This window comes from Pelmatolapia mariae, linkage group LG15 (genome assembly GCF_036321145.2).
Source record: "Pelmatolapia mariae isolate MD_Pm_ZW linkage group LG15, Pm_UMD_F_2, whole genome shotgun sequence".
NCBI classification, from domain to species: Eukaryota; Metazoa; Chordata; class Actinopteri; order Cichliformes; family Cichlidae; genus Pelmatolapia; species Pelmatolapia mariae.
This window is the reverse complement of record NC_086240.1, coordinates 12,646,666-12,661,119: the sequence shown is the minus strand read 5'-3', so window position 1 is coordinate 12,661,119 and position 14,454 is coordinate 12,646,666. Positions and strand designations below refer to the sequence as shown.

The 14,454-nt window shown below is 39.3% G+C and overlaps 1 protein-coding gene across 1 annotated transcript; it reads left to right on the top strand.

Annotated features, from left to right (window-relative positions):
- The first annotated feature begins 38 nt into the window (after positions 1–38).
- Positions 39–13,961, top strand: si:dkey-119f1.1 (Structural maintenance of chromosomes protein 6-like). The gene is made up of 27 exons (XM_063496069.1): positions 39–113; positions 523–654; positions 808–943; positions 1,404–1,509; positions 1,652–1,788; positions 2,001–2,062; positions 2,329–2,409; positions 4,764–4,865; positions 5,002–5,121; positions 5,242–5,340; positions 5,535–5,681; positions 6,011–6,099; positions 6,215–6,379; positions 6,557–6,735; positions 6,847–7,048; positions 7,301–7,415; positions 8,065–8,225; positions 8,356–8,491; positions 8,711–8,791; positions 9,331–9,501; positions 9,973–10,110; positions 10,252–10,397; positions 10,530–10,655; positions 12,133–12,238; positions 12,362–12,514; positions 12,718–12,815; positions 13,011–13,961. The coding sequence occupies exons 2-27, from the start codon at positions 541–543 to the stop codon at positions 13,105–13,107; spliced, it is 3,267 nt and encodes a 1,088-aa protein (XP_063352139.1). The 5' UTR covers positions 39–113; positions 523–540; the 3' UTR covers positions 13,108–13,961.
- Positions 13,962–14,454: the final 493 nt, after the last annotated feature.

Here is a 14,454-nt window from a genome sequence, read left to right as displayed (position 1 = left end):
CTCGATCTCGCGTATTCCCGCGAGATTTCAAAGCGGATAGCGGGCGCGAATTCGATAGCCGGTTTGGTGGTCGTTCCCATCAGTTGCGTCGGAGAGTGTGAGGGTACCGCAAGGTAGGTCAGTTGTCACTTCGCAAAATACCATACCTGCGCTTCCAGTTACCTAAGGTGGCACAAAACTAACCCGCAGCAAACTCGACTCACGTTTGGATAGACAGTCGTTGACTTTCTGTTTAGCATGTAGCCTTAGTTAGCTAGCTAAGCTAGTCCTGTAACGTCCGTAACTTTTCCTAAACTTAATTAAGCTACTAATGTCGCGGTTTAAACTGCGGGTAATGTTTTAAAACTCACATCCGTTAACTAGCAGCCGACGTGACGGCAGAATTTAGATGGAGAGCTGATTCGGCAGTTTAAATAGATGTCTGACTGTGCTAGTAGTTTTATATGTGTATCAGTTTTCTTTCACTCTTTCGCTTTCTATTATTATTACTCCCCCCCCCCCCTTTTTTTTTACCCTTAAAAGCAACACGGGGTGTCTACGATGTCTAAAAGGAAGGGCACCTCCGTCAGTGAAAATCCCAACAAGCGATCCAGATCTGTGAATGAAAGTGAAAATGCTGCTGACAGTGACCAGGAAGATCCCATTCTGAGTAATGTACGTCTGCCGTGCAGTGAAGCACTCTAGTTTTGTTTAATTTCTAGTTTTTGTTTAATTTCACCCACGTGTATTTGTTTATTTCTTAAATAATTCTCTGAGAATGCAAAGGATAGAGTCTCACAGTGTGGATACTTGTTACTTTGTGTGCAGTTGCAGTGTGGTGCGGAGGTGGTGAGTGATGCTGGGATTGTAGAAAGTATCACTCTGAAGAATTTTATGTGCCACTCGCTCCTTGGCCCGTTTACCTTTGGTTCCAATGTCAACTTTGTTGTTGGCAACAACGGAAGTAAGTGCACTATCTTATCTGGCAGATCGGAGATGTAACGAGGCTTCTTAATCCCCCTTGTTTCATGACATTGCAGGCTGTAACTCTAGTCTGGGGTTATATTTACATTTTGGCCAAAATGTCTCTATTGTGTGCTGTAATTCTCACGTAAAGGCTTCTATCATTGCTGAAAATAGTTGAAAAATTATTAACTAATAATTACTAGTTAATAGAAAGGGCAAATGAGTAGCTAATCACTTTGGTTTAGTGAGATCTTGTTGCTTTCTCAGTGCTGGTGCTTTCTGTTGCACATGTCTGCAAATGTCATTATTTATATTGTGTTATTAGTGGTTTGAAGTTGTTTCGGTGCATTTATAAAATGTGAAGTGGAAACTCAGTGGCTGTTATTATCTTCCATAAATCTTTGTTTATTACAGTGTCCTGTCTGTTCAGTTTTTGTGTGCCAATTGTTTTGTGACAGGTGGAAAGAGCGCCGTTTTGACAGCTCTCATAGTTGCCTTAGGCGGGAATGCCCAGGCTACAAATAGAGGATCATCCCTCAGGGGTTTCGTGAAGGAAGGAGAAAGGTGATTTCACAATAATTTTTTATCTGTCACACACTATCTTTTGTCTCATTTTGTGATGAGAGAGCACATCATAAATGTGAAAAGTAATTACAAATAACAAACGCAAGTATCTGACCCTTGATGTGCATTTCTGTCTCCTCAGTTCAGCTGATGTTTCCATCACATTGCGTAACAAAGGAAGGGATGCTTATAAACCAGAGGTGTATGGGTCGGCTATTATTCTAGATCTAAGGATAACTCGGGACGGACTGAGAACATATAAGCTGAGAAGTAAATCAGGTAAAAACGCCAAGGAGTTTGTAAATTTTCTACAGATATTGCAGCAAACTATTTGCAATAATTTCTTCAGAAGTACATTTATAATTGTCCGTTGATTTAAAATAAGAACAGAAAGAACAAAGATGAGTCATTTAATGGAGTCTGGAAAATTGTCAGGGAGAGTAAAGTGAATGTTTACATGTTTTTCTTTTTGTTTTTTCTCTCTCTTACAGGTCAGCTAATCTCAACCAAAAAGGAAGAACTTGTCTCTATTCTGGATAATTTCAATATTCAGGTACGAGAGATGCAGGTCTTCTTTCATGTAACTCAGAGATGCTCTACAGCCAACTTTCAGCCAACTCTGTTTTTGTCCTTCACACATTGATGTTCTGGTTAAACTGCACTTTTGACTATGCTGTGATTTTAGCTGTATTTATCTGTACAATTTCAACGTTTGAGCTGGAACCTAAGCAACAAATTGTGGGGCCATGTCAGTTGTTAAAGTGTGTCACGTGAACCTGTGTTACTGTCATGCTTATTAATGTGTTTTCTCTCCCAAAGGTCAACAATCCTGTATCAGTTCTCACTCAGGAAATGAGCAAATACTTCCTACATTCCAAAGGAGAGGGGGACAAGTACAAGGTTAGTTCAGACTACTTTCATATTTAAGCCACACAGCAGCGTTGGGTGGACAGTTTGCTACAGTCAAGGCAATGAAATATGTGCCTATTTGTAGGACTTCCAGGGCTCTAGAGTGCGACCAATTTGGTCGCAAATGCGACCAAATCTTTCAGTGGTGTGACTAAAAAAAATATTTTATTTTCGGGTAACAAAAAAAAAAAAAAAATCTCTGCAACTCTCCGTGTGGTCAACAACAGACACACATTATGCCCCTATTGTGGACTAAACCAATCAGAGCTAGTCAGGGGCGGGACCTCTCTGATTGGCCGTGGTCCAGTTGAAAGTGCAGGTGGAAGAGAGAGGTGAGTAGCTTGAATAAAGCGATATCAATTCATTAACGGATTCCACACAAAGACGTAAACACAGAGCGGACCCGACGCATCAGAATCAGCTTTGTCTTTCTCGACTTTCTAACTCCACAGCCCGAACACGGACACGCTGTCGGAGCTTAGCGATTCTGATGCGTCGGGTCCGCTCTGTGTTTACGTCTTTTTTGCGCTGATTCTGAGCTGCAGGTTTTGTCTCTCTCCAACCAAAATTCGCCGAGCCAGCAGCAAAAGAAGCAGCAAACTGCACTTCATATTTGATCAATGTCGTCATGAATTCCCTCTAACCTTTGCTGTTTTGCTTCCTCCACGATAAAAATCACACTTCATGCACATCTCTCTCTCTCTCTCTACTTCAAGAACAGTTTCCCATCTGAAATCTCTGTTTTCTGCATTATTCATTCGCTTATTACCCACCAGTCTACCGTTGTTTACAGCGCTGTCGGCCGCTGTCTTTTTCTTTTCTTTTTCTTTTTTCACTTAAATGACCTCGGACAAGAAAGCCTAATTTCTGCTGTTCAATACTGAAGAAATTTAAACTTCTTAAAATTATGCAAAATTGCAGAATATTGTAGAATAGGTTATCTGCTATAAAACGCCAGACCAGGAAAATCTCCTTCATGTTTTTCTGTGTTTTATTCTCAGTTACTTTGACACAAAGGCATCTGCTGTGATGTTCACAATTCTGATGAAGTCTCACAAGTGTCAGTACTGATAAATGATCAGAATTATAATATTTCTGACTGTCTGAGGCTAAATTGAATCGAATCAGGATTTTGAGAACCGGAATCGAATGGATTATAGAAATCAGTGATGATACCCAGCCCTAGTGACCAGCCTAGGCCCGACAGAAGTGGATGTAGGTGTGGGTAATAAGAAAAGATGAAAAGAACGATTGATAACTTTTGTGTTAAGTTAAGGCATGATCCTTCTGGAATTCATAGCCAGCTCTGACACAGTGCCATCAATCTTTGAATGCTGAAAAAGCACAGTGTATCCAGAAAACACATTATATGCTGCAATAAATGCACTGCCCAAGTGTCCCCTCTCCCCACTGCCTTTCAGCAGCATGCAACAGCAAACAGGTCGTCAGAGGAGGCCGAGATGATGATTAAGTTTAACATTTTCTACAATATTGACAAAGCACTTTAAGCACAAGTTTGTTAGTTAATAATTTAGAAATGAATATTGTCTGTATGGACTTCCCCCCCCCAAAGAAAGTGCACATGTAAAACTGCGGTGTTAAGCGATGCGGTTGAAAAATTTGAGTGCACCTAACTTTTGTGCCGGTGCGCCTAAATTTTTAAAGTTAGGCGTACCGGTGCACCCGTGTCAAAAAGTTAGTCTAGAGCCCTGACTTCTGTGTGGCCAGTACATATAAAACCAACCGGCAGGCCAGCACTCCCTGTTTCATCTGCCAGTCATTTTTTCCAAATGCAAATATTTGTTTGGAACCTCTCTTACTCTCCACACAGACTCTTTACCTGCATGTAACAAAAGACTGCCCAAATGTGTTTGGTTAGTAGCTTCTAGCAACAAAAATCTTCTTCTTTGATTCGAATCTAATGCCAATAAGAGTTTAGATTTAGCATGGAAGAGATTTTGTATAGATGTTGTTCTGGTACATGTGGAAATTCTGATCACATATATACATACCTGATGATGCTGTCACCAGCCTCATCTGCAGTTTTGTTTTGATTGGTAAAATGGCAAACCATGTACAAACTTCAGTTGCTTATGTATATAGGACCACCTTGTGTCTTCCTTTTATATTTTATATTCCCCTTGCTATAAGAGCTGTGTAACACCCACATTTCTCATCCGTAAGATAATAAAGGTTTATTCTATTCTATTCTATACCAGCTTGATCATCTTGTTAGCCTGCTCCTTAACTTGCAGCACAATCTCCTTGTTTGAATTTGTGTTGTTTTGTTAACTGTTAACTATAAATAAGCCCCGGTTGTTTTTAATCTATTTTTCTCTCTGCAGTTTTTTATGAAAGCCACCCAGTTGGAGCAGATGAGAGAGGACTTTATCTACATCAAAACCACCAAGCATCTCACAGAGGATAAAGTTGAGCAACACAGTGAAGTATGTATTTGTGTCGCTGAAATGGGCAGTAGCGATTTTTTTATTACATTTCTTGAATTTAAACCCTTTTATTTGGATTGCACAGCTAAGTTTTGTTTTAAAGCATCTTTTAATATTAATTTGTGGTCATTCCTAGTGCTTGAAAGACCTAAAACGGAAGTACCTTGAGAAGGAGGACCGTTACAGGAGCCTGGCTTCACTTGATGAAATGCACACCAAACTGGAGGAGTTGCAGAAGCAGATGGCTTGGGCTTTGGTGAGATCATTTTCCTCCAACCTCCCGCAATTTTTACTTATCCAGTATTTCCATTTCCCTGTTTAGTTAAGATCACTTGTTTAAATTTTAATTCCTGTACAAATATGTTAAATGTTGCAGGTGACTGAGATGGAGAAGGACTTAGAGCCAATGAAGGAGAAGCTGCAGGCAGACAGACGATCTACAGAGAAATATGACGACAAGGTGAACGAATGGAAGGTATGAAATTTCTTTGGTAGTATCCATGAAATCAACATATAATACAGCTTATATGTGAATAATGGTGTGTGCTTTTAGAGTAACCAAAATTCACTACTAAATAAGTAATTGCTACTTCAGTTTTATGGCTCAGACTTACATTTTGTACCATACATTCTGTAACCTTTTAACCCTAAACCTCTTTGATCATGTAGAATAAGGTCGATGAAGCAGAGAAAAAGTACAAACAGGTCCAGGAACAGCTAGAGAGGATCACACAGCAAGTCCAGGAGCTTCAACCTAAATGTGCTGAGCTCAAGACTGAGTCGCAGAAACGCAACAACCTTTTAAAGACCAGCGAGGTGAGAGTTGAGTGCACTAACCGCAGCATAAGGTGGACTTCTGACAGTCGGCTCGTTCACTTTTTACAAGTACTTAATGATTTTATGTAGCAAGTCTGAGGCTTAGTTTATAGTGCTGAGCAGTGTCTAAGTGCATTTGTGTTCCTCAGCAGATGCAGTGGCTTTCCATCATCTGATGTGTTTGTTTGTCGTCATCAGTATAGGAGCTCTGCGTCACCATTCTGTCATATAAATAATTCAAAATTAGTTTTAAAAAATGACTGTTATCTTTGTGATGCTTGTACATCAACTTATGAATATTTAACTCTTCATTTACGTGTGCACATCAGGTCACAGTCCACAGATGCAAAGCCAACCTGAGGGACTTGGAAAAGGACAAAACTCAGCTGATGTCAAGGATAAAAGATCTCAAGCTGAGGTTTTGTGTCATCTTATTTAGTTGTCTTCTGCATTAAATTCAGGTTGAAAAGTTATTTATTCTGTTTTGGCTCGCCTGTGCTTTATTTCATCACACCCCTTTTCCTGACCTCTAGCATCAGTCAGAAAACGGGAGCAGAGAGCAAAGCCAGAGCAGAAAGGATCGAGCAGATTCAGACTGAGCTGGAAAACCTGAAGCATCAGATCTCTACACTGGGCCAACAGATTGACCAGTATCAGCACGCCATCAGTCGCGCCAAAGAAGAGCAAGGAAAAATGAGGTAAAACAGTGCACCAAAGGAAAATCATTGTACATGCAATAACCAATAATTGACAAGGCCACAAAGTTGCAACCAATAATTGCTGATTCTAGGGTAGCTTAAAGGACTGTATTTGCAGTTTCTAACTGAAGCTATTCTCTAGAAATGACTGTATTTTGCCCCTCTGTTTGTTTTCAGGAGAGAGCAGGAGGTTCTCCAGAGGTCCATTGAAGCCAACAGGAGGAATCTGCAGACAATGGAGAGCAGTCGGTCCAATCGGCTGCGGCGTTTTGGAGAGCAGATGCCTGCGCTGCTAAACGGCATTCAGGAAGCTCACAGAAGAGGCCAGTTCAAGCACAGACCTCGAGGACCTTTGGGTAAGACCTGGTTATGCACAGAAAGTGTAGCATGTGCCCCCCCAAGTGCACAACCACAGTGCAAAATGTGTGGCAACAAAAAACACTTCTAACTTTCCTTCTCTTTTACAGGTTACCTAATTAGTCTGAAGGACCCAGAGCTCGCACTGGCTGTAGAAGTATGTCTTAAAGGCCAGCTGCTGGCCTTCACATGTGATAACTATGAAGATGAGAAGGTTCTGCAGGGCCTCATGGCCAAAATGTTTCAAGGAGGTCGCAGACCTGCTATCATAACTAGCAATTTCCTCTCACAAGTTCACGATACAAGAAAAAAGTGAGTATAGAAGTTTGATTATATATATATAAAATAGTTGTGCAAAGTACAATTAATACAACAAGTATTCAGTTAGAAGGTATCCTTCTGCAGAATGAGTGTTAGTGCATCTCAAATGTTGTAACTTTTTTCTTTTGGAACATATTATGTATGATAAAGCTTTTCTTTATGTAGCTTGTTACTTAATTATTACAAAATATCTGAAAAAATGTAATCTAAATTAGTTTTGATTTGTTTTGTGTTTTGTGTCAGGGCTGTCAGTCATCCGAACTACCCCTCCGTGCTTCAGGCTCTAGAAATTGAGGACCCGGTTGTGGCCAACTGTCTGATCGATCAGAAGGGCATAGAGAGCATTCTGCTCATTAAGGTAAAGCACAACTTTTTTTCAACACAAGATGCTTGATGGTAGCCATAGTTGCACATTGAGTGGTTAGACATGTCTTTTTTATATGATGCAATGTGTAAAGTAAGCTATATACTAGATAAAGTATACTGTAAATAAACTGAAGGACCTTAAGCGTGTGAACAAGCCATAATGAATCAGCTGTTTAGGTCTATTAAGCTTATCCCTGCTATGATCTTCTCTACAACCTGAATGGCTAGTACATCATCAAAGTTTTATACCTGCCAAAGTCAGCTTATTGTGTACACAGCTATCTGTACATTTGCCGAACAGTGCCTGAAAGTTTATTTGTTTATTTGCCTGACCGAGTCTCCTGAATATTGCCTGAATTTTTTGCTTTAATGAAAGTCAAGGAATCTGACCTTTTGTACAGTGGAGTCAGTGTGGTTATGGTCACAAATCTGCCTAAACCTCAGCTGCTGGGTCAGAAATATGGCAGAGACCTATGTTTTTGAAAGCTTCTAAATATTCACTATTCAAAGTTGTATAAGAATATTTGACAGATTCTTTATGTGGAGTCAGATTTTGGATACCATAAAAGAGATGTCCTCCTTACCTTATGAACTCTGTGTTCAGACTTCATGTCATATTTACGTGTTTTCCTTGTTGATAGAATCGAACAGAAGCTCGGAGAGTGATGCAGAGCAAAAATCCTCCTGCAAACTGCATCCATGCTTTCTCCAAGGATGGAGATCAGATCTTTACTAACCGGAGTTATGCTGCTGAGCAGACTAGAGCCAACTATCTCTCAGGAGATGTTGAGGAGGAGATCAGGTATATGTCTGACTTGTACACATGAAAACTCGTCTTTTATTCTCTGTCTTTAGACTTTAAACTTGTGCTTTAAATGTTCTGTCCACGTCTCTCCATTTTCGCCTCTCCTTGTCTCTTTGATTCCTCTCAGACACTTACAGAGGGAGTTGGAAAACCAGAAAGCTCAAGCAACACGCTTCCAGCAGCAGATGAGAAAGTTGGATGACGACGTCAAGCAAAATGAAGGCCTACTAAGAAGAGCCCACCAAGAACAAAAGACCATTAAAGTTGGTGGTATTTTCTGAAGAGCAGATAGGAATACTAATAGCTAATAGAATTTGTATTTTCAGTTTTATTATTTTCAATATAATCATATTTGGAGTTTAAAGCATATTAGAGTCATTCATTTCACTTACTTTGATATACTTTATCCATTAGAAAGAGAAGAAAGTGTTCTGATATCATATGAAATTAATTTGCTAACAAAGTCTGTGTGTTTGTTTTAGGACAAGGCCACAAAGTTGCAGCTAGAGCTCACAGATCTACAAAATGTTGAAGAGCCTCAGTCAGAGGACCTCAGGCCTCTGGTCTGTAAAGAACACCATGTATTTTTCCATCTGTATAAAAAGATGCACACTTGTACTGGACTTAGAGCTGGCGATATACATGCACCAAATTGGGATGCTGTGTAAAATTTAAAAGCAGAATGCAGTGGTTCGCAAATCTCATTAACCCATATTTTGTTCACAATAGAACATAGAAAATAAATTGCCCAGCTTTAATTCTGAGAACCAAATCATGGAAACCGAATTAATTTTATGTTTATCCATCTGTTTTGTAGTACCGCTTACTTTTCCAGCCTTTTTCTCCCCCATCCCAACTTGTTTTAAGACCTGTTGCTGCTTTCAAATTCAAAATGAGCTAATGTTTTTCCTGAAATAGTAGAATGTCTTTAAACATTCGATCTGTTTTCTGTGATTTTTATGAGATTTACAAATAGAAGAATTCTCTTTTTATTTACACTATAAGCATTGTCCCAGCTTATTTTGGTTTAGAGTTTTTAAATATTGTACATAATTTCAACCAGATGTACTCTTATGACACACTTATCTCTAATTCTCAACAGGAGGAGGATCTTCATGAGATTATTACCAAGATCAAGTCCAAGCGAACGGAGTTAGATGAGGGACAGGCCCAAATGGCCGACCTCAAGAGTTCTTATGAAAAGGCAGAGCAGGAATACAAGCAGCACAAAGAGTGCATTAACACTATCGCAGAGGAGGCTGACTCAGTCAAGGTAATATTAAAAGAAAGACCTAGTGTGAGACCCTTTGTTTTTTAGTTGCTAAGTTCTTGACTTATAAGGTATCAGGTCAATCAAATGAAGTAACTTTCAGTAGATAAATGGGGGGGGGGAACAACTTTTTAATGTTGTAATCTTGTAGTGACACTATGTGCTATTCTTTTATTTGAGACAGTCGACAGTAAAGTCAAGAAATAAGGTGAAAACAGGATATCAAACTTGATCTAAATGATTTTTTCCTGTGTGCGTATTGCTAAATGTGACTTGTAGTCTAAAGTGCATTCAGTGATCAGTAAGATTGGTAAAGACATTGTGTCAATGCAACTACCTAACATTATATCAACCCTGATAATTTGGTGTGATTCTAACTCTTTGTGAGTTGGCCACGCCAGCCACCGTGCCCTGTCTCCGAGTTGGTGTTTGTCTGTTTTTAGCTGATTCTTTATTTGCTTTCTCTTAATACAGGAGGATCTCAGTAAAACTGACCAGGAGGTGATAAAATGCAAACATCACAAGAAACACTATGATGAGAAACGCAGTGCCCATCTCCACAACATTCAGACTCTTGAAGGCAACCTTAAAAGCAAAGAGAAGGAGTATGAGGTATGAGTATCAGAAAAGCACTTTTTTTTTTTTTGCATACAATGTACCTGCTTTAGTTTTAGGAGTTAAATAGCACTGTCTCTTGAAGTTTTGTCTGTATTTAGCAGCTAAAATATTGGTTTGTTTTGCTCTGTGACTCAGATGTCAGTGGCCAAAGCCAAAGAGATTTGTCTGGAACGTGTGGAGAGTCGTCGGTCAGCCAGGAGCCTGGACAGCGAGATCAGTCGTCTCAAGCTTAAGATCACTTCACAGAAGGAACAACAGGGAGACCGTGAGGAGATTGTGAGGTATTGGATCCTCACGGTGTATTACTGACATGATTTCAGTGATGCTTCTGTGAGGTGTTGAATGTACACGCATTTTAAACTGATGTCCTGCCTTGACACCAAATATGAATTGATTCCCTTTTCCACTTACAGGCAGTACCACGAGGCTCTGGAGAGCTACAAGAACATGACACAGCAAATGAAGAACCTCAACAGCTTCATTAAAAGCCTCGACAGTGTTATGAACCACAGACTTCAGGCTTATGCTGAGCTCAGGAGGTAAGTGGTGAATTCACAGTTCGCTCTTTGTATTTAGCAGTGATGTACTTATCTGTGCAATAAAGTAAAAGAAAGTAAATAGTTACATCTGTAATCCAGGTAATAATTATTAAATTATTAAGACTGTGGCTTCTGAATCTGAACTTTTTTTTTGTCTAGTTATAGACCGGGTGACTAGTCAGATTTTTAAAACAAATGTTAGCTTAACAGTCCAGACAGCACATGTGCAAATCTGTTCAAATGAAGGTATTTTGGCCTGATGTTTTTTTTTTAACCTCACTTTAAATTACATGAATATATAAACACAAAACACCGAATCTTTGAAATCAAATTCAAAGCATTGCCCACATATGTGTACTTAAAAGTGCTGCTGCTGTGTCTTTACTCTAGCCAGGCTCATTAGCTGATAGCTTTACTGTTTGGACCAGTTCTGTTGTTAAGGGGGAGGGGGGAGAAGAGAGGCAATTTTATTGCATGAACTGGAACTTTATGTCTTTTATTACCTGGCAGTAAATATGATGCAAGACATTTGGACTTTTACTATACTTAAACTGCTACACTACATGCTTTATTACAGTAGATTGTGTCACAATTTCGCTCATAGATGACAACAATGAATGGGAGACAGTTATTTGTAAAAGAACAATTTATTTACTAAAACTAAAATAAATTCAAAGAATAGGTTAATCAGTAAGTTAGTTTTAAGTACGTGTCAGTGTGTGGCAGTCTTAATGGAGACCCAAAGAAACCTAAGGAGCTCATGCTAATGACCCTCCAGTTAGCCCCTGCACTACAAAATGATAGAACAAGATATTTAAACAAAAAAACAGCCTAGAGGTTTTTGGGGTGGTTTTCTGTGTAAAATATCTCACCCGTCTCATGCCCACCATGTAAGTTTTTCACTAATAAGCACAGATTTAAATATCAGTTCAACAGTCACAAACATCTTGCTGTTTCCTATCATTTGATGATGGGTCAGTATAGTTGCTCCACACAAACACTTGGATTTGGATGAGTGGAAGAAAAGAAATGGATGAATCCCGCACTAATGGACAATATTAATTTTAATGCATCAAAAAAGTCGCCTTGATTGGCGAGCTATCGCTATTGACTGTGACCATGACATCGTTGTTCATTAGCAGATAAGAACTCATCACACATGTCACAAACTTTCCCCAAAAGGGAGCTGCTTCGCACACAGGTTTAGCTAGTCACGAGCATTACTTACTTTCAGGTTTCATCTTCTCTCCTAGCTTAATCACAGACACTGCATGTTTATTTGGATCGAACAAATTGAATTTTTAATTCTTCAAAACCTGGACTTGTAGTTCTAGTAGCTTTAGTACCATATTTGACGACAATTTGTTAAATACTCCTACAGGTCCCTCTGAAGTCTATACATAAAGTACTATTTTTTATATTTTTTTTAAGATTGCAGTTATATGATTACTTTTCTCTCTCTCTCTTGGTATCATAGGTTCCTGTCAGCCCGCTGTAAATACTACTTTGATAGCATGTTGGCCCAGAGAGGCTACAGTGGAAGTATGATCTTTGATCACAAGAACGAAACCCTCTCCATTTCCGTAAGCCTTTTTTCATTCATCAGTAAAAGGCCACTACAACCTCAGATTTATATTAAAGTGCCTAAAGGTTTTTGATTACTGTTATTTAAACACAGACTCATTATTCTTATGATAACTTTGTAGGTGCAGCCAGGCCAAGGAAACAAGGCTGACTTGAGTGACATGCGCTCCCTGTCCGGAGGGGAGCGCTCTTTCTCCACTGTTTGTTTTGTCCTCTCTCTTTGGGCGATCACAGAGGCGCCTTTCCGCTGTCTTGATGAGTTTGATGTTTACATGGTAATACAATAGTTTTCGTTCGCATTATATTTATGTTTAGATTGCGGGTGCATGCATATTGCAAACTGAGATAATCATCAGTAAAAACAACAAATGATAAGGAGACAGAGCACATGCAACAATTCGTTACAGTTGCAAAACTGTCCCACTGGGTTTGGCCCCATTTAAAGATAACATTGGCTTTGGGTGTTCTCTTTAAATAGGACATGGTGAACAGAAGGATATCCATGGACATGATGCTGAAGGTGGCTGCCAGTCAGCGCTACAGACAGTTCATTTTCTTAACCCCACAGAACATGAGGTAACCACTGACACAACCTCTGTGTGTTTATATACAGCATTTGTGTGCTACAGCAGCTAGACCACCCAGATGTGATTTATTGACTTGGTCATTGTAGACTAAGCCACTGTAGGGTAAAGGTCGTGTGACTTCAATGCGCTGCTTGGTTTCAGTATTCACATCATAATTTTTTATTTATTTTTATATTTTGTTAAGTTCCCTTCCAGAGAGCAAAATCATCCGCATCCTCCGCCTCAAAGATCCAGACCGGGGCCAGAGAAACACGCAGAGAAGTGAAGACGAGGACCAGTAATATTGCTAGCTCTGTTTAACATGGTAAAACCTTAAAGTGCCTCTGAAACACTGATGCCAGCTTTTAGGAAATGTTTGTAATATTGAAGGCCTTCAGCCACACGTTATTTACTTCTCAGCTGAACTTCAGTTTTGAGAAGCCTCAGCTTTATTCATGTAAACAAAAATAACTGTTCAGTGTGCTGTTTGTCAAAGATTTTGTTCTCTAATACTGGATTCAGACAGTAATAAAAATGTTGTATGTTCAGATAAGTACAGTTACAGGGAAGGAGTGTTTTTATACCCACAAGAAAAAAGAACCGTTAACGGACTTGAAAACGGGCACACTGGAGGAGTAAATGGGGTCGTCGTAAGCGCGGGTTGAGTTTCTTTAAATTCAGTTCAAAATTGGTTTATTTTGTTTTTGTTTTTTTTAAGTGTAGCCTCATGGAGTCTTTTTCCACCTCAGGTTTGTCTGATCCAAGTAAGTGTATCAAGGTGCTGCTAAAGAAACCTAAAACACAGTTGGTGACACCAAAATTTTGAGCATATCTTTGATTTATTTATTTTTTTAAAGTATAGTCTTTATAAAAGTTTCTTTGACTGTCTTACGTTATACCATCTCATTTACTGTGCTAGTGCTGTCCTGAAGGTTACAGGGGTTGTGTGGTAGTTGGGCTGTGGCACAAAGCAAGAGGTGATATCGGTCACCCGTTGGTTATTGTAATTGGCCTATGTTATGTATATTGTTATATTTATTAACTGATATGTTTCCCAGTACTTATTAAAAGAATTTAAGGGTAATCCCTCATCTCCACTGACATTTCAACCTGTTGCTCAGTGATAATTGTTATTAAAGATGTTTTTATAAATCTGTTTCAGAAAACGGCTGCTTTCTTTTTCTTCATGATCATCTCATGAATGCAATATTTAGGGACACCTTGAATTTTGGGCAGAGGTAGATGTCAGCAAAGTTTTAAGGTCACGGCAGTGGATCATTTGCCTTCACACCACCTGTCAGCATGTCCTCCATGACTACATCCATGCCAAATTCCCGCCTTCTCTCGCTGCCTCCGAACACATCTTCCTCTTCTATTCATCCTTTGTCTTCAGCCAGCTTACAGTTAAAAAAATAAATTATGGGTGAAGAAACATTTGTTGATAATTGTGTGCAAAGTTCAATGAATGTCCAAAATTCTGGGGGGATTCTTGTCGTGGCGCAACAGACGCCTTGCTATTGTATTAACTCATCGGTCCTTCATGGTGGATGAGCTAAAACATTTTCACAATATTCAGATTTTTGGGGGAGATGCACTAGTATTATGGGCATAGGTGTTATAAAAGATAGATCTACATGGGTGAAGTCATT

Bases quoted from the DNA above. Each gene is read 5' to 3' on its own strand.
- si:dkey-119f1.1 (XM_063496069.1), top strand. From the start codon at position 541: ATGTCTAAAAGGAAGGGCACCTCCGTCAGTGAAAATCCCAACAAGCGA. The intron at 2,410-4,763 runs GTTAGTTCAGAC...TTCTCTCTGCAG, and splicing joins GAGAGGGGGACAAGTACAAG to TTTTTTATGAAAGCCACCCA. The intron at 12,239-12,361 runs GTAAGCCTTTTT...ATAACTTTGTAG, and splicing joins ACGAAACCCTCTCCATTTCC to GTGCAGCCAGGCCAAGGAAA.